Source organism: Apostichopus japonicus, chromosome 13, assembly GCF_037975245.1.
Source record: "Apostichopus japonicus isolate 1M-3 chromosome 13, ASM3797524v1, whole genome shotgun sequence".
Classification (NCBI taxonomy): domain Eukaryota; kingdom Metazoa; phylum Echinodermata; class Holothuroidea; order Aspidochirotida; family Stichopodidae; genus Apostichopus; species Apostichopus japonicus.
Genome location: NC_092573.1, coordinates 25,015,629 through 25,039,107, shown reverse-complemented (window position 1 = coordinate 25,039,107; position 23,479 = coordinate 25,015,629). Strand labels below are relative to the sequence as shown.

The window sequence follows — 23,479 nt, the reverse complement described above, 5'->3', positions numbered from 1 at the left end:
TTTTTTAGTTTAATATTCGATACGAACTCTCGATCAAGTACTTTGCGTAAACAGCATGCAATTAACAGTGTTCAATTATGTTCAATCAGTGACAATAATGACGTGTGTCCTGAACCTTACGAATGCATAACGTTGGTGTCAATAATTGTGAAAATTACTGTTTTTGTGTTACAAAGTATAATGAGTTACTAGGGAGTGTGTGTGTGTGTGGGGGGGGGGGGGTTATAGGACATATTGTACGACATTCCTGTAAGGATGTATTCCATGTCTTTGTGGTGTCTTAGACTTTGCACAGCGAAAAAATTGATTAGTTACGACATTTACAGCACAGAATCTTAAGGATTGTTTCCTTGAATAAAGGTTGGGCAATGGCATACATGACCGGATTCAGTAAACTATTAGACCAACTCATCCACAGTGACGTAGTCAACAAAATTGAGGGAAAACACTCGCCACTGGATGAAACCTTTAGTACAGTGTAACAGTACGTAGTAGTTACGATGATGCCCGCATACGGTGTCCACGCTACTATCAGCGAAATAATCAACAAACTCAGAGTACGCTGAGCCTTAGCGCTGTCCAGTGTGGCTGTCTTAGACCGTCCAGCAGACCGTCGCCTAGGATTTCCGACTGAGCCATTGGCCGTTGATGTTGTCGTCGGTACGTTTCCAGTCTTCCAATTGGTCAGAATGACTTCATTCTGATTAGATGCTACATGTTGACAATCCCCCATAGTAGCTTCTCTGCCTTCGACGCTATGATGATCTTTGTTAGTTGAAATGACGGAAACATCGGTTGAATTGTGAGACAGCGATGACCTACTTCCGGTATTTGACGTGTCAGATGACCCAGTACGTACGGCATCGTTGGCAGCGAATTTTGTGGTCAGTTTGTTACTCCCAGATGAGCGAATCTTACGATAAATGAAAAAGTAAAAGAATGCGATCATGCCAGTTGGGATCCAATAATACAGGGCTGCTGCAACGAAGGTAGCAATGACGGACCGAGGATAGAGAGGGATACAGAAAGGGGAGTTGTGGTACCTGTCGTCAACTATGCCCCAAACCCCGATGAATGACCCCCAGAAGATGAACCCAACAAGCCATACGATGACATTGCGACGGACCGCGTTCTTCCGGCTGCGCTGTGCCAAGTGCTTAAGGGGGTAGTATATTGCGTACCAACGATCGATGCTTATAACAACCAACATTAACACGGATACATGCAGTGAAGTGTGGGAAAATGTCAACACGATGTTGCAGGAAACGTATCTAAAAGTCCAACGATACCCCAAGATGTTTTGGAACAGAGAGAGACCCATGCCAGTCAGCCCCAACATGGCATCAGCGATGGCCATGCTGATGATATAGTAATTAGTGTAGATTCGCAGTCGCTTCTCTACCGAGAAAGCAATGATAATAAGCAGGTTGCTGGCAATGACAAGGAAAGCGATGGTGAATAGTATCGCAGCACGTGTCAATCGCGGGATGACGTCACTTGCCGGAGACAGAGTAGTAACGTTCAGGTCAGATAAATACGCCTCGGTCGTTTCCATCTTTGATCTGGAAAAGGTGGAAAATATTCAATGTAAACATTCATTGTTTCTTCGACGTTTCTATTTGGTATAAGATCATACGTTGTAGTATATGTCCCCTGAATTATCGAATGTTTTGTCATTTTCACTTCAATGTAAATGAGCGATTGACAATATTAAACTCGAACCTGAAGATTCCCGTATAGTTGGGACTGGTAATAACCCGGCCGTTATCAATAAAGGGATTTAATATTCTCTTTTATACAGCTCGTCTTTAAAGTGTGTGGGCTTGTAGGGGGAAACGACGGAGGTACGTTGGGGATTGGGGTTAGGTCTGGAGTATGGGATGAGATGGGGTCTGGGGTGATGGTTGCCATTGGGGTGAGATCTGTGGTGGTAAGGAAAGAGATTATTATATTTCAGTAGCCAGGTAAATCCGTAAGAAAGTTATGTGAAGTTTAAATGTTCAAAAGTGACAAAATGCGAAGTCTGGTGGGTTAAATTGAAACAGCAGCACCGAGATACCTAAGGCCGTGTGAGTGGAAACTGAGTGAATCGCACTAGAAACGCATTAATACACACACACAAACACACACACATACATAATCTTGTCTTCTATTATATTAGCTACAACCAATGACATTTCCCTTTACTCTAACCCTTTTTTTGGACAACCGATGACTATTGTTCTTTATTGTTCGACAACTGATGACAGGATTTTCTTTTGTCCCATGTCTGTAAGGCCTAGACATACCCACATGCACACGTACGCACACGCACGCACGCACACGCCCCACAAAATTTTTTCCTTTAATTTTCACCATTCAATTGTAAGAAATGCGAAACGAACATATTCGATGTTTTCATGAATGCATGGTCAATTTCCTCACCAGATTAATTGGTTACCAGATTGAATTAGGTCACCTAATGCGGTCATCAAATCAAGAAATAGGTTATCCAATTAGGTATCAAAAGTGCCATCAAATATAACCTAATATTCATTAAATCAAATTTACAGAGTGTTCGATGAAAGGTATCGAACACTTATATTTGATGTCGGAAAATAATCAATAACAGAATAATACTAATTCAAGCATTAATGGACGTCAATTTGCAACTTTTACAGATCACTTTACTAACTATAAGCTCAGACTATGTGGGATTTGTCTACAAAATAAGGCCAACTGCCACAATAAGCTTATCACTGTAATATCTCGAGAAATAAAGACTAAATATTTCTCTCAATTATATACTTCCCTTAAAGATCTGTTATAATTTATTAATGCATATACTTGCTATTTCTGACAGTCTCTGACAATCTCTTCCATTAACTTGTCATTATGTCATACATATTTTTTTAGATTAAATCATTGTAGGACTCTATTGATGCTTGAAGAGAATTTTATAACACGAGAGGGCAATTCGAAGTTTAATAATAAGATGCTACACTTAATAATTAAAAGGACTTCTTTTCAAGAATTTTTCATTGCAAATAAAAGGGAGCTTTTTTTTTATATTTTTTTTAGAGTATTGGGATCGGGGATTGGTGGAGATGGTGGGGGGGGGGGGGGTTAAGGGCAGTTGACCCAGTGAAGGATGATTGCAATACAGGGTTTAGGGCATACACGAAGGAAGTAAGTTTTAGCGGTTTCCGGTGTGAGAGTGTATAATGTCCCCCTGATTATTTTATCGGGGATATAGTATGGTTAAGTTGAAAACATCCTACCGAATAAAGTATCCCCTTTGTATTATATATTCTGTTCAGTCGTGTGATCAATATTATTCAAGTACGCTAAACGGTCGGAAACATGGCAACCTATCCCCATCGTCTTGTGCACGCCACTGGTCTACGTTGAATATCCACATTCGGTGGTTCAAACGGGTATTTTCTGAGGGGAGGGGGAGGGGCGGAGATGGTCAAAACTATCATAAAATCTTCTCTTATAGTCTTCTCTCTTCTAAGTTTTTATCATAAAACTACACTCAAATACACACTGAATGGGGAGGTTTCCCACTGCAATGGTACAATCTTCCCTTTTGTGTTGGGCAAAACACAAAGTTTATCTGAAAACTTTCCGACAAAATGGAAAGACTATACGTTTCCCGAAAAGCGCATTTCTTATTTACAACAAAGGGGGCACTTTGAGGTGTATTACACAAACTGGGCACGGGGTTGGGATGGCACGTATAAATGTGGTAATATTTGGCACAAGCTTATATATAATGTCAGCTATCTGTTATACTGGCCCGCAACTGTATACCAAATGTAGACACGAAAAGCTGTCTGAGTGCTTTAAAATGTGAGTCAAACTAATTTAATAGCTAAGGAAAGTGATAAAAACATCTCAAAATACGCAATTACTTCTCACGTAAAATACATACAAAGGCCCGGCGATGTGATAAATTGCGTGTGTTAAGTTATATGCTACAACAAACTGCACGATGCAAAAAAAAAAAAAAAAATAAAAATATGAATTAAAAGTGGCTTCACAGATCGATCCACCGAGCACAGAGAATGGGAGGGGCATACCCACACCACCATTGTTCTTCGGGAGCAAACGTTCAGTCGTGGGACTTTTTACATTCAGTCGGGCAAGAATAAGCCAGAGTCGTCCTGACTTTCAGGCCTGGTTTCAGGGGTGTCAATGCCTCTATGGATCAGGCATAAGAGTGCAAAGGTTCGTCACTATATTGTTAATGTTCCAAAATAAACAGCTGAGTTCTTTGCACTATATATAGCCATGTTATTGTCTGTGAGGCATTAAAATGTTAAAATGCTACCAAATGTGTTGGGTGTACTTCCGTAGATGGGAAAGTGCATGATTTGAACGGAGACAGACAGGTACCGTAAGTGAGGGAAGTAAACTTAACGTTACAACTTAACGATAATACTATAACTTCCGCCCTATCCGTGTACGCAAATCATAGAGCGGCCAAAAGAGCATGTAAATTTGACATGAAAGTGTTGAGTAGTGCCACAAAAAAATGATGTTTGAAAGTAACAGAATTGCTCAAACTTGTGAAACATCTGCTGTGACATGAACGTAATGAAAACAGCATCCATGGAAACTTGTATCTGAGTTAACTTTATTGGGCGGAATAGTCACCATGGAAACATAAAACCAGCGGCTTAAGTGTGGGCCCCAAAATATGCTAGAAGCCCAATAATAGTCACTCATATTGCACCTTCGATAAACATTTTCCTGCCAGTCTCAAAATATTTTCCTCGTTGCGTATTTTTTTAATTTAACACATCTCGATGTCTGGTAATAATTTAGAGCGGATTCAGAATCATCAGAAAAGTATTAGTTTTAGCATTTTTTTTTGCAAAATTATGTTGGCGATACTGATAACCTTTAAAATCATTTCATTTAGACATTTTAATATTCTTTATCCAAACCATTGCAGTTTATACAGTACAATGAAAGATTTTCCATAGAAAATGAAATAGAGATATTGAAATCCACGAACAATACACATCAGTACGCCCCATCTATTCATCGATTTATTACGTCATTACCTTCGTGACAACCCTGCAATTGTTATAGTCAAGCGGATTGATTATAAGTGACACCACTATTTTAAACACTTCAGACTACATCACTGAAGCAGAAGAACAACTATAGTTAACTCTTGATTTCTATGTTAGATCATTATATTGTTATCTATATTAGATCAGCCATGTGCCAGTCGGAATTTATATCACATTAGGTTTTCTAGAATATTTTGCCTACTTACCGTGAATAAAACCAGACAGTCCAAGTGGAGACATCCTTTTTTTTTTGGAGATTTATCCTTAGTGAATATGCACGTTACGAAAACGGGTAAAAACAAATCAATACAAAATAGACACAAAGACACAGATTGCATATTTAACGGAGAAAGGCTCGCTCTTTCTGGATTATTCAGTGGCCCTAAAAATAGCCGTTGAATTTGATCAATCTCTTTCAGTTCATAAACTAACGACCTCTTTGTTATACATAAGGCGTGTCCAGGATACTAAATATACGCTGGTCTCGTTGTGATCATGAACACAAAGGGTATTACAATTAGACATCTACCGACCAGTCATAATTATTATTTTCTTAATGAGGGAAGGATTATTCGTTATCCATGTTATCGAGTACCATTAAACATACAGATACAAATTCAGTGACCTAAAATAAGTGCTGATCTTAATGCAATAGCCTATGCCTGCGCTAAGATTATCACTAAAGTAAATAGGATTAAAGAGGAAACATTCTGGTCATCCCCCCCCCCTTTTTATTCGTTACCGGTATTCAAGTGACCATTCTGCACGTGGAAATTTCACGCAGGCTTTGTTCAACAAGATGGCATATTGCGTTTAATCAGTTTAAACACTTGGACCTTTTTCCTCCCCCTCAATTAATCTTACCGGAATATCACTAAAAACTTTCCAATAATATGCTGGTTAATGGAATATAATGGGAAAATGTTGCTCATTCTTAAAACGTTAAAATCCCCACACGCGTTGACTGAGTTATAGGAGACAAAGAATTTCACATTCATTCACTTCACGAATATATATCAGAAGCTATATTATAGTATATTGAACAAGTCTTAAACGATTCGGATATCCAAATATAATATTCTATTAATATAACAAAACTGTGGGGCTATACTAATATAGGCCTAGGTATACGTTTATAAATATATAAATACCTATATATACTTATATATAAATACCTAGGTACATATCGTTGATAAATATATACATATCTATATATATACTTTTACATTATGTATTACATACTGTCAATCACTGCCCGGGTGGGGGCGCTAATAACTTTCAGTTCACCCACCACACTTACCCACCACATTTACCCACCACAAAAAGGTGCGAACGGTGCATACTATACTACTTATATATATATATATTGATATATATATATATATTGATATATATATATATATATATATATTGATATATGGTAAACTACTCCTATATAGTTCATAAGTAATGATATTTAATTAAATTGAAATAACACTAATCTTCAGACATGGTAACATTGTCAATCTTCATTCAAAATCGTTAGAACAATTAGTCTTTCATGCAGCATATAAAATATGTGGAGATAAACTCGCTTGCTCTCTTTTGAATTCGGAAAATCACAGACGGAAACTTGCTGTAGGTTCCACTATTTAATTTTTTATATAGTTTGCATAATTATGATACATCTGAGTTATCAAACCTATTTTAATACATGTTGCGATAGGAAATAACTTTATACGACTTCTTTTTTCCAATGACGTAATGAAAACGTTACTGTATTACGTTGTGTAAAGACGTTGTGGTATACAACTTTTACGTTAGGTGTTTGCTAAATAAGTAATAAAGCGTTTCATTCTATAATAACGTCATGTCAACGTCGAGACAAGTTATCAACAACGCACTATAAAGAACATTACACGGAATAATGCATATCAAACTTATATTTATAGAGCTAAGATTTTAATCGATACCAACAATGTTGGTTTATTTACTGATATTCCTTCTCGGTAAAACTATGAATTAAATTTTAAACAAGATAACTTACAAAGCAATGCTTCTCCCAACCTTCTAGATGTGCTATAGAGATGATGGCGTTGTCTTCAGGCACTTGTGATCTTTCGAAATGTGTGACAGTCTATGAAGCTCGTTGTGGTTGTAACTTTTTCTTTCAAGATTCTTGAGAATTAAACTTGAGATTGACCAATCACGGGCTGTCTCGAAAAAGAAATTAAGTAATATTTAAAATGGTTGGTTGTGTTTGCAACATCGAAACTTTAGCGTTATATTCCAAATAACCTAAATTATTTTTGTCGATATTGATGAATGCATGTATTTACTTAATAACAATATTTTCAAGAAAGATCATATATTCTCGCATTTTCAAGCTGATAATTATTATAGTCATTTTTGGTCTAATTCCGGGGTTATATATATATATATATAAATCTATATATAGATCTATCTATATATAGCTAGATAGATCTATCTATGTATATAGATATATCTGTAAATATAGATCTATAAATATTGATATATATATATATATATATATATATATATATATATATATAGATATATATATATATATCTATTTAGATATCTATATTTATATATAGCTCTATATATATAGATCTATCTATATATAGATCTATCTAGCTATAAATAGATAGATCTATATATAGATCTATCTAGCTATATCTATATAGATCTATATATAGATAGATCTATATATAGATCTATATATAGATCTATCTAGCTATTTATAGATATATCTTTATATAGATATATCTATTGATAGATCGATCTATATATAGATCTATAAATAGATCAATCTATCTATTCATGCATATACAGGATACGAATAACCGATATAGATTTAGGAACAAGGTAAGACCTGAATAATCTTTTTTTCCATCTCTTTATTGACTCGTTGAGACTTAGAAAATTTGGTGAGTTCGTTAGTATTACAATACAACTGCATCGTTACCTAATAATTGTCTTCATATTACACAATATTACCAATGTACAGTGCAACTGCAGAGAAGACAAACGTAGAGTAATACTATTCATATATCAAGAACGATACGTGCAAAACGTTGAGAAAACAAAACATAAAGAAGACGAAATACTAAACAGGAAACCAAACAAGCAATGAGCCCCTAAAATGAGGGCGCTTACTGAAAATGGAATCCTTCTTACTTAAAACAGTTTCTAAATCGTTAAGAGAAATCGGAGGAGTAGCCTTATTCTTACAAAGATAATATTCAACTTGTAAGTAGAACTTTAATTTGAAAAGAAAATCCAGGAATACTGATCAGAGATTTCGGTTGAAATATGAAGTATTTCGCATGAAAAATAAGAAAGTTATATAGATGTTTGAGAGTGAGCTTATAACCAAAGACAATGTCTTGTTTTGAAAAACAGAATTGTTTACCAAGAACTGCCTGCTCGACATCAAGAATGAAATTAGAAGAAAATTCACATTTCCAGAAAATATGTTCAAGTATTTCATCTTTTCTCTCCACAAAATGTACACCTTGGATTTTTCTCCTTCTCCAAGCGATACAAAATATAATTAGTACCAAGGATCCTATGAATGAAACATGGAAGTATTGAAGCTTACTCTCCCTAAGAGATTTCAATGGAAAAAGAAAGATATTTCGCCATTGTTTGTTGTTAAGATTGAAAATATGGTTCCATTTAGAAACTACCCTTGGAGGAGAGACAAACTTTGAATTAAAATGTTTTAAATATAACGTGATAAGGACGGAAAACAATGAATCCGACCGAACAGTGAACCCTCCCTATTCTCATGAAGATTGTTAATGACTTCTCATTTCCATTCACCAGGAATAGCATGAATGAAAACTGTAATGTTGCAAAAAGGAGCAACGTAAATTAAACTTTTTTTTAATAAGCTGAAAACTAAGTAGCTCCTTGTTACAATGAAACCTTGACATTTCCTCTATGATCATGTCTCGTGAAACTGTAGTAAACAAGCCATTATCTTAACCACTCGATCACAGACCTATCGGAACGAAGATGTATCAATAAGACTAAAGTCCCATTCTTCTTATTTCTTGAAAGAGTGACGGGGGGGGGGGAGGGGGAATTTTTCTTTGGTTCTTTAAAGAAATGTCTTTTTGAGACCGCCATCTGAATTTGTCAGAATGATTTTATTGCAACTATGACTAGATTTTAATACAAGTATGGAAATAATAAAATCTCTTGAGTGCTATGGAAAATTTGTTCGTCATGATTTGATCATTAAATGGACGAGGACTGTGATAGTTGCAATTACAATCACTTTCCTATTAAAATTATAAAATTTAAACTTCAATTCAATAACATAATACCATCGTTGTGACGTCATAAGTTTCTTAATATCAAGGAGTGCAACTCATAGTTTATCTTTCGTTAGATCTTACATAAAGAATGACAGAAATCTAATTAATGCATTTTTTTTATTTGTGCTACGATCAGTAAAACCTAACGAAACGAATCTTTTTCTCCTTTTGAGGTCATCTCAATTGAATCTTTTCTGGAAACTGCTTCTCTCGTCGTCTGCGCACTTTCATATCCTTTTTGAACTTTAAATTAAAGAACAAACAACAACAAAAAAGGGCAAAAACAGCCAGTCAGGCACGCACACAACAGAAACAATGAGAGAATGGTAATCTCAACAATAATAGCTTTGAATATATGTATAGGTAATGAAATGTGAATGATTTGGTAATTTCGTTATGTACATATACATCTTTTCGTCCTTTTGGGGCTCATCTGGCGAGGGTAGGAATCAAACACCGGAAAATCGTGTCACAGATTAAAATCCGTAGCACTCGACCACACAGTGATTCTGCTGGTTTGAATGAATATTAATGGCTTTTTAAAACTGTCAATGAGAGCGTATTACGCAAGTGTTATAATTGTACAGAGTTCACCCCTCGTGTTTTGTATCTGACAATAAACTCCCCAATTTATTGGTTTGGGGAATTCCGAACGACGATACTTACCTGTCTCTACTCTACTTAGGCACTTAATCTTCCTAGCCAGTACAACAGTTGGTAACATTTGAGCACTGCGCCCCCACTAACCTACTTGAGGATCAACACCTACTACCCTTTACTTCCGGATCTACCCACAGTCCTATAGATGCGTTCATAGCGCAATTGCCAGGTGGGCGGATATGGAACGCGAATAGGGCAAACTTATTTTGTTGCTAAGTTTAACGATAGTTTATGACGTTGTAAACCGGCAGTAACAACTTTAGTTTAGACAACAACAAACTTAGTTTAGACATTGAAATAAGTTTTCCCTTTTCGCGTTACAGAGGCGGAGGGCATATGATGAACACAAACCATTGCTTATCATCTGGGAAACTTCAGAAACGGAAAAGCTGCGACGTCGCGCAAAATCCGATTTAGAATATTGTTGGATTCCACTGAGACGGCATAGAATTGAACCCTTTAGAGAGACTCCCGAACATAGTCATTACGTTAATTGAGGGGTGGTAGCTTCATATATAAACCATTGTATACTCTCTACTATAATACATTTCTCGTTTCCCTATATTACCATGTATACCATAGACTACAGCGTGGCAACTTCTCTGAAAAATCAATCAATAAATAAATATAAAAACGAAGAAACAAACATATGGTGTTTTACGTATTTATTGTAAGTCAAAATCCAAGGATCGCCATGGGAACCATTTTGGATGACCATTGCATGTGGTTAACAGTTTCGGGTTACTTGGCAAACTAAATGAAACATCGTTTTCAAATTCACGTGTTTCTATAAATGTTAACCCCTTTGACTAAACTATTCAGATCAGAGATCTTCACAACAAGTATAGTGTTTTTGCAGAATTCTCGTGCTTAGTGCCACATTTAATTAGATACACTCGTGTTAAGTGCCACATGAGTTACACTCTCGTAAGTTCTGGTGCCACATATGAAACAGTTTGTTATATTTGTACACATTTTATTTTTATGATCTTATAATATTCTGTTCAGGTTTTCTTGTGAAACCCAGAATCACCTCGTGAAACACACAGATAAAAAAGGAGGGGGGGGGGGGGGGAAGAGATTTTGAGAACTGTATGTGTATAGTAATAATGATGTATATAAATACTGGTTAGCTTTGAAAATTTGGTTAATGCTAATTCGAGTAAAAACATTTGAAGAAAAAATATAGTAAAACAAAAATCGTGCTGTAGCCTATTATCTTTAAACGGAAGTCAAGAAGACAAGAAGACCTCCAAAAAATGCGGTAATTCTGTTTTTTAGTTTAATATTCGATACGAACTCTCGATCAAGTACTTTGCGTAAACAGCATGCAATTAACAGTGTTCAATTATGTTCAATCAGTGACAATAATGACGTGTGTCCTGAACCTTACGAATGCATAACGTTGGTGTCAATAATTGTGAAAATTACTGTTTTTGTGTTACAAAGTATAATGAGTTACTAGGGAGTGTGTGTGTGTGTGGGGGGGGGGGGGGTTATAGGACATATTGTACGACATTCCTGTTAGGATGTATTCCATGTCTTTGTGGTGTCTTAGACTTTGCACAGCGAAAAATTGATTAGTTACGGCATTTACAGCACAAAATCTTGAGGATTGTTTCCTTGAATAAAGGTTGGGCAATGGCATACATGACCGGATTCAGTAAACTATTAGACCAACTCATCCACAGTGACGTAGTCAACAAAATTGAGGGAAAACACTCGCCACTGGATGAAACCTTTAGTACAGTGTAACAGTACGTAGTAGTTACGATGATGCCCGCATACGGTGTCCACGCTACTATCAGCGAAATAATCAACAAACTCAGAGTACGCTGAGCCTTAGCGCTGTCCAGTGAGGCTGTCTTAGACCGTCCAGCAGACCGTCGCCTAGGATTTCCGACTGAGCTATTGGCCGTTGATGTTGTCGTCGGTACGTTTCCAGTCTTCCAATTGGTCAGAATGACTTCATTCTGATTAGATGCTACATGTTGACAATCCCCCATAGTAGCTTCTTTGCCTTCGACGTCATGATGATCATTGTTAGTTGAAATGACGGAAACATCGGTTAAATTGTGAGACAGCGATGACCTACTTCCGGTATTTGACGTGTCAGATGACCAAGTACGTACGGCATCGTTTGCAGCGAATTTTGTGGTCAGTTTGTTACTCCCAGATGAGCGAATCTTACGATAAATGAAAAAGTAAAAGAATGCGATCATGCCAGTTGGGATCCAATAATACAGGGCTGCTGCAACGAAGGTAGCAATGACGGACCGGGGATAGACAGGGGCACAGAAAGAGGAGTTGTGGTACCTGTCGTCAACTATGCCCCAAACCCCGACGAATGACCCCCAGAAGATGAACCCAACAAGCCATACGATGACATTGCGACGGACCGCGTTCTTCCGGCTGCGCTGTGCCAGGTGCTTAAGGGGGTAGTATATAGCGTACCAACGATCGATGCTTATAACAACCAACATTAACACGGATACATGCAGTGAAGTGTGGGAAAATGTCAACACGATGTTGCAGGAAACGTATCCAAAAGTCCAACGATACCCCAAGATGTTTTGGAACAGAGAGAGACCCATGCCAGTCAGCCCCAACATGGCATCGGCGATGGCCATGCTGATGATATAGTAGTTAGTGTAAACTCGCAGTCGCTTCTCTACCGAGAAAGCAATGATAATAAGCAGGTTGCTGGCAATGACAAGGAAAGCGATGGTGAATTGTATCGCAGCACGTGTCATGTTTACAGAAAATCGCGGGATGACGTCACTTCCCGGAGACAGAGTAGTAACGTTCAGGTCAGATAAATACGCCTCGGTCGTTTCCATCTTTGATCTGGAAAAGGTGGAAAATATTCAATGTATAAACATGCATGTTTTCTTCGACGTTTCTATTTGGTATAAGATCATACGTTGTAGTGAATGTCTCCTGAACTATCGTATATTTGTCTTTTTCACTTAAATGTAAATGAGCGATTGACAATCATAAACTCGAACCTGAAGATTCCCGTATAGTTGGGACTGGTAATAACCCGGCCGTTATCAATATAGGGATTTAATATTCTCTTTTATACAGCTCGTCAGTGTGTGTGCTTGTAGGGGGGAACGATGGAGGTACGTTGGGCATGGGGTTAGGTCTGGAGTATGGGATGAGATGGGGTCTGGGTGATGGTTGCCATGGGGGTGAGATCTGTGGTGGTAAGGAAAGAGATTATTATATTTCAGTAGCCAGGTAAATCCGTAAGAAGGTTATGTGAGGTTAAACTGTTCAAAAGTGATGAAATGCGAAGTCTGGTGGGTGTGGATCGGAACAGCAGCACCGAGATACCAAAGGCCGTGTGAGAGGAAAGAGTGAATCGCACTAGAAACGCATTAATACACACACACAAACACAAACACGCACACATACATACATAATCTTGTTTTCTATTATATTAGCTACAACCAATGACATTTCCCTTTATTCTAACCCTTTTTTATGGACAACTGATGACTATTGTTCTCTATTGTTCGACAACTGGTGACAGGAATGTCTCTTGTCCCATGTCTGTAAGGCCTAGACATACCCACATGCACACGAACGAACGAACGCACACGCACGCACGAACACGCCCACAAAATGTCTTCCTTTAATTTTCACCATTCAATTGTAAGAAATGCGAAACGAACATATTCGATGTTTTCATGAATGCATGGTCAATTTCCTCACCAGATTAATTGGTTACCAGATTAAATCAAATCAAGAAATAGGTTATCCAATTAGGTGTCAAAAGTGCCATCAAATATAACCTAATATTCATTAAATCAAATGTACAGAGTGTTCGATGAAAAGTATCGAACACTTAATAAAAGCATCGAAATGTTCAATATTTGATGTCGGAAAATAATCAATAACAGAATAATACTAATTCAAGGATTAATGTACGTCAAATTTGCAAGTTCAATATGATCACTTAAGTAACTATAATCTCAGACTATGTAAGTTTTGTCTACAAAATAAGGCCAACTGCCACAATAAGCTTATCACTGTAAATATTTCTCTCAATTATATACTTCCCTTAAAAATATGTTATAATTTATTAATGCATTTGCTTGCTATTTCTGACAGTCTCTGACAATCTCTTCCATTAACTTGCCATAACCATATATATTTTTAGATTAAATCACTGTAGGACTCCATCGATGCTTGAAGAGAATTTTATAACACGAGAGGGCAATTCGAAGTTTAATTACAAGATGCTACACTTAGTAATTAAAAGGACTTCTTTTCAAGAATTTTTCAGTGCAAATAAAAGGGAGCTTTTAGCGTTAGAGTATAACGTTGATATCGGGGATTGGTGGAGATGGAAGGGGGGGGGGGGTTAAGGGCAGTTGACCCAGTGAAGATGATTGCAATACAGGGTTTAGGGCATACACAAAGTAAGTAATTTTTAACGGTTACCGGTGTGAGAGTGTATAATGTCCCCCTGATTATTTTATCGGGGGATATAGTATGGTTAAGTTGAAAACATCCTACCGAATAAAGTATCCTCTTTGTATTATATATATTCTGTTCAGGCGTGTGATCAATGTTATTCAAGTCGGCTAAACGTGTGGATACCCACACCACCATTGTTCTTCGCGGGAGCAAACGTTCAGTCGTGGGACGTTTTACATTCAGTCGGGCAAGAATAAGCCAGAGTCGTCCGGACTTTCAGGCCTGGCTTCAGGGGTGTCAATGCCTATATGGATTAGGCATAAGGTGCAAAGTATCGTCACTATAGGTAAATGTTCCAAATAAAACAGCTGAGTTCTTTGCACTATAATATAGCCATGTTATTGTCAGTGAGGCATTAAAATGTTAAATGCTACCAAATGTGTTGGGTGTACTTCCGTAGATGGGAAAGTGCATGATTTGAACCGAGACAGACAGGTACCGTAAGTGAGGGAAGTAAACTTAACGTTACAACTTAACGATAATACTAACTTCCGCCCTATCCGTGTACGCAGATCGTTGAGCAGCCAAAAGACCATGTAAATTTGACATGAAAGTGTTGAGTAGTGCCACGAAAAAATTGATGTTTGAAAGTAACAGAATTGCTCAAACTTGTGAAACATCTGCTGTGACATGAACGTAATGAAAACAACATCCATGGAAACTTGTACCTGAGTTAAGTTTATTGGGCGGAGTAGTCACCATGGAAGCATAAAACCAGCGGCTTAAGTGTGGGCCCCAAAATATGCTAGAAGCCCAATAATAGTCACTCATATTGCACCTTCGATAAACATTTTCCTGCCCGTCTCAAAAATTTTCCTCGTTGCGTTTTTTAAAAATTTTTTACACATCTCGATGTCTGGAAATAATTTAGAGCGGGTTCAGAATCACCAGAAAAGTATTAGTTTTAGCAATTTTTTGGGGGCAAAATTTTGTGGGCGATACTGATAACCTTTAAAATCATTTCATTTAGACATTTTAATATTCTTTATCCAAACCGTTGCAGTTTATACAGTACTATGAAAGATTTCCCGTAGAAAATGAAATAGAGATATTGATATCCACGAACAATGCACATCAGTACGCCCCATCTATTCATCAATTTATGATAAGTCACTTCTACCGCAGCAAAATATTCAGTACTTAGGGAGGATGGGGATATTTCGGTTTTATCTTTTTTTACCTCCATGGTTTATGAACCTGTTGTGAGATTTGTCGACTGCTGAGTAGGTCAAATTGGAAGTTAAATTGGACATGTCACGTACACAACAAGCAACTTATTATATATTGAGAGAAATTTATTCGATACAGCTGCTTGTATTATAAGAGAATATCAATGTTATAGCGAAATAGAAATAGGAAGGATAGATTACACAAGTTTGTGGAACTGATAGTTGTTTTCCAAGTGTTTGTTTGTCCCAAGTCTTTGTTGAGGCCGGTGATGTGAGACTGAATATGATACACCCAATAGATTCCTTTCCGTTTATGTTCAGTTACAGATTTGAAGTTAGAAGCAATAAAAATTCATTTTAGATTCTTGAGAGAGTGTCTGTGAAAATTTAAATGTTCTGAATTGGGGATTTCTGCAAGACTGCCATGACTTTTGTTGTTGTGATTATTAAGACTGAGAGAATTTTTGAAGAGATTAGAAGAGAAGAACAACTAGTTAACTCTTGATTTCTATGTTAGATCATTAAATTGTTATCTATATTAGATCAGCCATGTGTCAGTCGGAATTTATATCATATTAGGTTTTCTAGAATATTTGTTTAATGGCAATTTCTTACATATATGTATATATATATATATATATATATATATATATATATATATATATATATATATATATATATATATATCTATAGATATATATATATATATATATATATATATATATAGATATATATATATATATATATACATATAAATGAAAATCGTAATGAGTTGGAAAATCAAGAACAGTGAAAAAACTTCCAGCCTCCACCGGGATTCGAACCCGGGCCTTCCGCTTTGTACGCGGACACCCTAACCAACTAGGCTATGGACGCTGATTGTATTGTGAAAACACTGTTCTTGATTTTCCAACTCATTACGATTTTCATTTATTTATATTATTTGCCTTTGTCGTTTACCCTCATTGCATTAACATAAAGTCTGTTCAAAGTATCTCTTTCGAGATCCGGCTTTAGGAATCACAAATGATTTCGAGTTGGTTAGCATCATGTTTGATCTCTAGAGTAAGGCAAAATATGTCACCAAAAACAGAACTAGTATTGTTCGATACAAGTGACAAACGCCTACAGTGGAATTACGACCTTCCTTACCGGTTTCGAACCTCTGGACATACAATCAGCGTCCATAGCCTAGTTGGTTAGGGTGTCCGCGTACAAAGCGGAAGGCCCGGGTTCGAATCCCGGTGGAGGCTATATATATATATATATTGATATTGATATTACAGGTAAACTACTCCTATATATATAGTTCATAAGTAATCATATTTAATTAAATTGATATAACACTAATCTTCAGACATGGTAACATTGTCAATCTTCATTCAAAATCATTAGAACAATTAGTCTTTCATGCAGCATATAAAATCTGTGGCGATAAACTCGCTTGCTCTCTTTTGAATTCGGAAAATCACAGACGGAAACTTGCTGTAGGTTCCACTATTTAATTTTTTATATAGTTTGCATAATTATGATACATCTGAGTTATCAAACCTATTTTAATATATGTTGCGATAGGAAATAACTTTATACGACATCTTTTTTTCCAATGACGTTATGAAAACGTTACTGTATTACGTTGTTTAAAGACGTTGTGGTATACAACTTTTACGTTGGTGTTTGCTATATAAGTAATAAAGCGATTCATTCTATAATAACGTCATGTCAACGTCGAAACAAGTTATCAACAACGCACTATAAAGAACGTTACACGGAATAATGCATATCAAACTTATATTTATAGAGCTAAGATTTTAATCGATACCAACAATGTTGGTTTATTTACTGATATTCCTTCTCGGTAAAACTATGAATTAAATTTTAAACAAGATAACTTACAAAGCAATGCTTCTCCCAACCTTCTAGATGTGCTATAGAGATGATGGCGTTATCTTCAGGCACCTGTGATCTTTCGAAATGTTTGACAGTGTATGAAGCTCGTCGTGGTTGTAACTTCTTCTTTCAAGATTCTTGAGAATTAAAATTGAGATTGACCAATCACGGGCTGTCTCGAAAAGAAATTAATTAATATTTAAAACGGTTGGTTGTGTTTGCAACTTCGAATCTTTAGCGTTATATATTCCAAATAACCTAAATTATTTTTTGTCGATATTGATGAATGCATGTATTTACTTAATTACAATATTTTCAAGAAAGATCATATAATCTCGCATTTTCAAGCTGATAATTATTATAGTCGTTTTGGGTCTTATTCCGGGGTTATATATATATATATATTTATATAAATCTATTTATAGATCGATCTATATATAGATCTATCTATATATAGCTAGATATATCTGTAAATATAGACTTATAAATATAGATATATATATATATATATATATAGATAGATAGATATATAGATAGATATATATATAGCTCTCTATATAGATCTATCTTTATATAGATCTATCTATATATAGATCTATCTAGCTATAAATAGATATATCTATATATAGATAGATCTAGCTATATATAGATAGATCTATATATAGATCTATCTAGCTATTTATAGTGTTACGAGGGCCCATTGTAGCCTAACGCTAGTTACTGCTAGTGAGAAACCTAATGTTATATTATAGAAAGTCTTTAAAATTGCCTACGTGATAAATCAGTATTTGAGAAATTAGGTCGGGTTACCGTGTCAGAATGTTATAATACACGATTGTTCTTGTATATTCCTTATGATGACACGCTGGTCTCGGGTTAGCGTCGGTTTACGTGAGATCGCGTGTAAGCTGTACACATCATCGTCGATTCTCTGGAATGTTCGCGAGCGATGCAAAGGACTTCCAAGAATAGAGAAACCGGGTCGCGTTGTTACTCAGGTGTATCGAGAGAGATCTAGATGATTATTGACATGGCGAATCGTATAAAAACCCGCCCAGATCGGAGAGTTTCTGAGTTTCTGTACGAATACAAACGACGACAAATATTATACCATTCTACTATATATCGTCAGTGCTCAACTACCAGTAGTTTCTGAAGGATTGAGATATCGATACCAAGATTGATTCTACACTTCCATTCAGAAGTTTGAAGAGGACTTTGCTGTGAAAGTACAGTTTTTCCAGTCTTTATTTCGGAGAAGGTGAAGAATTTCTGTCTCCGTTGAGGAAGTTCGTTACGCCAGGAGTTGGTGGCTCTAAAGCTGATTTTGGACTGACTCTGGTAATATTTAGTCGGCGAGAAGTTCGACTTGTGCTTCACCCGATTTGTGGCTGGAAGTCCGTCTTCTATTATGGAGCATCGCCAGAAAGAAGGTGACTGCTGTTTCTGGGATCGCGAGAAACTTCGTCGAGGACCAGTGAATTTCGCGGTACAACGGACCGAGAATCGTCGTCATCAAGGTCGTGGCCGCTGAGGGATATCGCCGTTGGAAGAGACCAGCGTGTTTTAAAGTGTATCCTATCTTGTTAAGTTTGTGAGTAATTTTCTATATATTTGTAATTACCACTTGTTGTTGTTGGTTCGAAATCCATTGTTCAATATAGTTTACGTTCTCATTTAAAATCTCTAGACTCGTCAATTTGTCTGTGTTCCTTACGGAAACGAACCCAGACTTGTGTCTCGTTAAAAATTAATTATCGAGACCACTCGCATTCCAACGTAACAATAGATAGATCATCATATAGATATATCTAGATCGATCTATATATAGATCTATAAATAGATCAATCTATCTATTCATGCATATACAAAATACGAATAACCGATATAGATTTATGAACAAGGTAAGACCTGAGTAACCTTTTTTTTCCATCTCTTTATTGACTCGTTGAGACTTAGATAATTTGGTGAGTTCTTTAGTATTACAATACAACTGAATCGTTACCTAATAATTGTTTTCATATTACACAATGCACAGTGCAGCTGCAGAGAAGACAAACGTAGAGTAATACAATTTATATATCAAGATCGATACGTGCAAAACGTTGAGAAAACAAAAAATAAAGAAGACGAAATACTAAACAGGAAACCAAACAAGCAATGAGCCCCTATAATGAGGGCGCTTACTGAAAATGGAATCCTTCTTACTTAAAACAGTTACTAAATCGTGAAGAGAAATCGGAGGAGTAGGCTTATTCTTACAAAGATAATATTCAGCTTGTAAGTAGAACTTTAATTTGAAAAGAAAATCCAGGAATACTGTCCAGAGTTTTCTGTTGAAATATGAAGTATTTCACATGAAAAATAAGAAAGTTATATAGATGTTTGAGAGTGAGCTTATAACCAAAGACAATGTCTTGTTTTGAAAAACAGAATTGTTTACCAAGAACTGCCTGCTCGACATCAAGAATGAAATTAGAAGAAAATTCTCATTCCCAGAAAATCTGTTCAAGTATTTCATCTTTTCTCTCCACAAAATGTACACCTTGGATTTCCCTCCTTCTCCAAGCGATACAAAATATAATTAGTACCAAGGATCCTATGAATGAAACATGGAAGTATTGAAGCTTACTCTCCCTAAGAGATTTCAATGTAAAAAGAAAGATATTTCGCCATTGTTTGTTGTTAAGATTGAAAATATGGTTCCATTTAGAAACTGCCCTTGGAGGAGAGACAAACTTTGAATTAAAATGTTTTAAATATAACGTGATAAGGACGGAAAACAATGAATCCGGCCGACCAGTGAACCCTCCCTATTCTCATGAAGATTGTAAATGACTTCTCATTTCCATTCACCAGGAATAGCATGAATGAAAACTGTAATGTTGCAAAAAGGAGCAACGTAAATTAAACTTTTTTTTTAATAAGCTGAAAACTAAGTAGCTCCTTGTTACAATGAAACCTTGACATTTCCTCTAGGATCATGTCTCGTGAAACTGTAGTAAACAAGCCATTATCTTAACCACTCGATCACAGACCTATCGGAACGAAGATGTATCAATAAGACTAAAGTCCCATTCTTCTTATTTCTTGAAAGAGTGACGGGGGGGGGGGGAGGGGGAACTTTTTTCTTTGGTTCTTTAAAGAAATGTCTTTTTGAGACCGCCATCTGAATTTGTCAGAATGATTTTATTGCAACTATGACTAGATTTTAATACAAGTATGGAAATAATAAAATCTCTTGAGTGCTATGGAAAATTTGTTCGTCATGATTTGATCATTAAATGGACGAGGACTGTGATAGTTGCAATTACAATCACTTTCCTATTAAAATTATAAAATTTCAATTTCAATTCAATAACATAATACCATCGTTGTGACGTCATAACTTTCTTAATATCAAGGAGTGCAACTCATAGTTTATCTTTCGTTAGATCTTACATAAAGAATGACAGAAATCTAATTAATGCATTTTTTTTATTTGTGCTACGATCAGTAAAACCTAACGAAACGAATCTTTTTCTCCTTTTGAGGTCATCTCAATTGAATCTTTTCTGGAAACTGCTTCTCTCGTCGTCTGCGCACTTTCATATCCTTGTTGAACTTTAAATTAAAGAACAAACAACAACAAAAAAAGGGCAAAAACAGCCAGTCAAGCACGCACACAACAGAAACAATGAGAGAATGGTAATCTCGACAATAATAGCTTTGAATATATGTATAGGTAATGAAATGTGAATGATTTGGTAATTTCGTTATGTACATATATATCTTTTCGTCCTTTTGGGGCTCATCTGGCGAGGGTAGGAATCAAACACCGGAAAATCGTGTCACAGATTAAAATCCGTAGCACTCGACCACACAGTGATTCTACTGGTTTGAATGAATATTAATGGCTTTGTAAAACTGTCAATGAGAGCGTATTACGCAAGTGTTATGATTGTACAGAGTTCACCCCTCGTGTGTTTGTATCTGACAATAAACTCCTCAATTTATTGGTTTGGGGAATTCCGAACGACGATACTTACCTGTCTCTATTCTACTTCGGCACTTAATCTACCTAGCCAGTACAACAGTTGGTAACATTTGAGCACTGCGCCCCCACTAACCTACTTGAGGATCAACACCTATACTACCCTTTACTTCCGAATCTACCCACAGTCCTATAGATGCGTTCATAGCGCAATTGCAGGGTGGGCGGATATGGAACGCGAAAAGGGCAAAATTATTTCGTTGCTAAGTTTAACGTTAGTTTAAGACGTTGTAAAGCAGCAGCAACAACTTGAGTTTAGACAACAACAAACTTAGTTTTCCCTTTTCGCGTTACAGAGGCGGAGGGCATATGATGAACACAAACCATTGCTTATCATCTGGGAAACCTTGACAAAAGTTACAAGCATGCAGCTGTGCAATAACATATATTATATTATATATATTATTTTCATAAGAAGACACCCCCCGCCCGCCCCTCGACGAATTAAGGAAACACAAACAATCCTCCGCGTTTAGTTTCCTTCGATTACTCCAGTGATCTTGTTGTACAGCTATTGATCCCTTTCTTTTGCGGAAACAAGGTTATGAAAATACCAGTTATTGACCCATAATCTAGTTAGCCTAACTCAATAAGCTAATTACTGTCAACTTGAAGTAGAAATCTATGATCTCTAGTAGTAGTTATTGTGCATTAATATATATTTGTTCAAAGTTTAGTCCATATTGATCACAGCAAAACAGCTAAACAGTTTCTTGCTCAAATATATCTAGAAATAGTTACAGGTTTCATAACATTTGCCATCAATAAACTACTACTGTTAGGCTATTGGTAGGCACAGGATAACCGAAACGATAATTTATTAACTAATTACGTTGAAATTAAAATTCAACTATTTTAAGACCAAACGAAAGGTATAAAAATAATGATATATTATCGCTTGCCCATCTCTCCGGGGGGGGGGGGGGGGGGGTAAGTGAAGGAATGCAAACACAGAAAAGGATTCTTTCCATTCTAAAAAAAAAGAAGGCGTGGGGGAGAGGGGCAGTTGATACTTCTAGTATTACACGCCACGACCCGATCGTACACACGCAGTGGTAATATGTTGTTCATACAGTTACGCCTCCTACATAAACTTTCTAAATCTCCCTGATCAACTTACCAGATGACCAACAACGGGGCGTGGATTTTCGCCGTAAGTTCGCCGAAACCGTTTTCTCGTAGCGATGGTTGCTGGACGGGGAGTACGACTTTGTGGCACTTCGTCGAGCAAAACCGTCTGTACCGGTCTATGCGACCTGTGTTAATTGGATGGTGGCAGTGAGAAGTGCTGAACTGCCTTACGAGAGTGTAAGGTCGGTGACGTGATTATAGACTTTAGTTTATGTACGTATATGTTCGTATGAATCTTACGTTTATGCATATTTCTCGTTTCGTTTGACGGTGAGTCTTTCATAGGAAATTTGGTGAATTCCCCATACAGAAAGCACAACTTTAACGAAGATAAATGACTCTCCGTATGATATCTTTGCTTTTGTAATACACCATGAGACTCAAGGTGACTTGATGTTAACGGCCACAGGATTCCGAATCCAGTATCCAATGAGAGGCACAAGCGCACTTATAATTCTGGAATACAATCCCACTTTCATGAGGTACAATCAAAGTTTAACTGTCTAGCATCTCAGCTGCATTGCAAATGGATTATAGCGTTGCTATTTCATCACACAATGTGCTTCAAACGTTGCAGTATATTTGCATAATAATAAACTACTGAACTATGAGTCCTACACTGCGGCATTACAAGGTAACTTGACATCTTTTCTTCTTCATAATACTGCCACAACCTGAAACCTTTAGTTCAAGAGAGCTTGCCATATGAAAGTA

General features: G+C 36.6%; 2 protein-coding genes and 2 non-coding genes across 5 annotated transcripts; 1 reads left to right on the top strand and 3 right to left on the bottom strand.

Moving 5' to 3' along the window:
* Positions 1-274: 274 nt before the first annotated feature.
* LOC139978905 (muscarinic acetylcholine receptor M2-like) lies at positions 275-23,259 on the bottom strand. 2 transcript variants are annotated; one of them, XM_071989470.1, is made up of 3 exons: positions 22,755-23,259; positions 7,093-7,258; positions 275-1,562 (listed from the first exon to the last, which is right to left on the bottom strand). In XM_071989470.1, exon 3 carries the CDS (start codon positions 1,553-1,555, stop codon positions 308-310), a length of 1,248 nt encoding a protein of 415 aa, XP_071845571.1. In that variant the 5' UTR covers positions 1,556-1,562; positions 7,093-7,258; positions 22,755-23,259; the 3' UTR covers positions 275-307. The 2 variants fall into 2 exon arrangements, with proteins under 2 accessions (XP_071845571.1, XP_071845572.1); XM_071989471.1 differs by lacking the exons at positions 7,093-7,258; positions 22,755-23,259 and adding an exon at positions 5,273-5,682.
* LOC139979154 (muscarinic acetylcholine receptor M1-like) lies at positions 11,348-17,722 on the bottom strand. The gene is made up of 2 exons (XM_071989861.1): positions 17,608-17,722; positions 11,348-12,901 (listed from the first exon to the last, which is right to left on the bottom strand). Exon 2 carries the CDS (start codon positions 12,892-12,894, stop codon positions 11,635-11,637), a length of 1,260 nt encoding a protein of 419 aa, XP_071845962.1. The 5' UTR covers positions 12,895-12,901; positions 17,608-17,722; the 3' UTR covers positions 11,348-11,634.
* Trnac-aca (transfer RNA cysteine (anticodon ACA)) lies at positions 16,515-16,587 on the bottom strand. Its single transcript has one exon. It is a non-coding gene; the product is annotated as a tRNA-Cys (tRNA).
* On the top strand, positions 16,892-16,964 carry Trnac-aca (transfer RNA cysteine (anticodon ACA)). The gene has a single exon. It is a non-coding gene; the product is annotated as a tRNA-Cys (tRNA).
* Positions 23,260-23,479: the final 220 nt, after the last annotated feature.

Bases quoted from the DNA above. Each gene is read 5' to 3' on its own strand.
- LOC139978905 (XM_071989470.1), bottom strand. From the start codon at position 1,555: ATGGAAACGACCGAGGCGTATTTATCTGACCTGAACGTTACTACTCTG.
- LOC139979154 (XM_071989861.1), bottom strand. From the start codon at position 12,894: ATGGAAACGACCGAGGCGTATTTATCTGACCTGAACGTTACTACTCTG.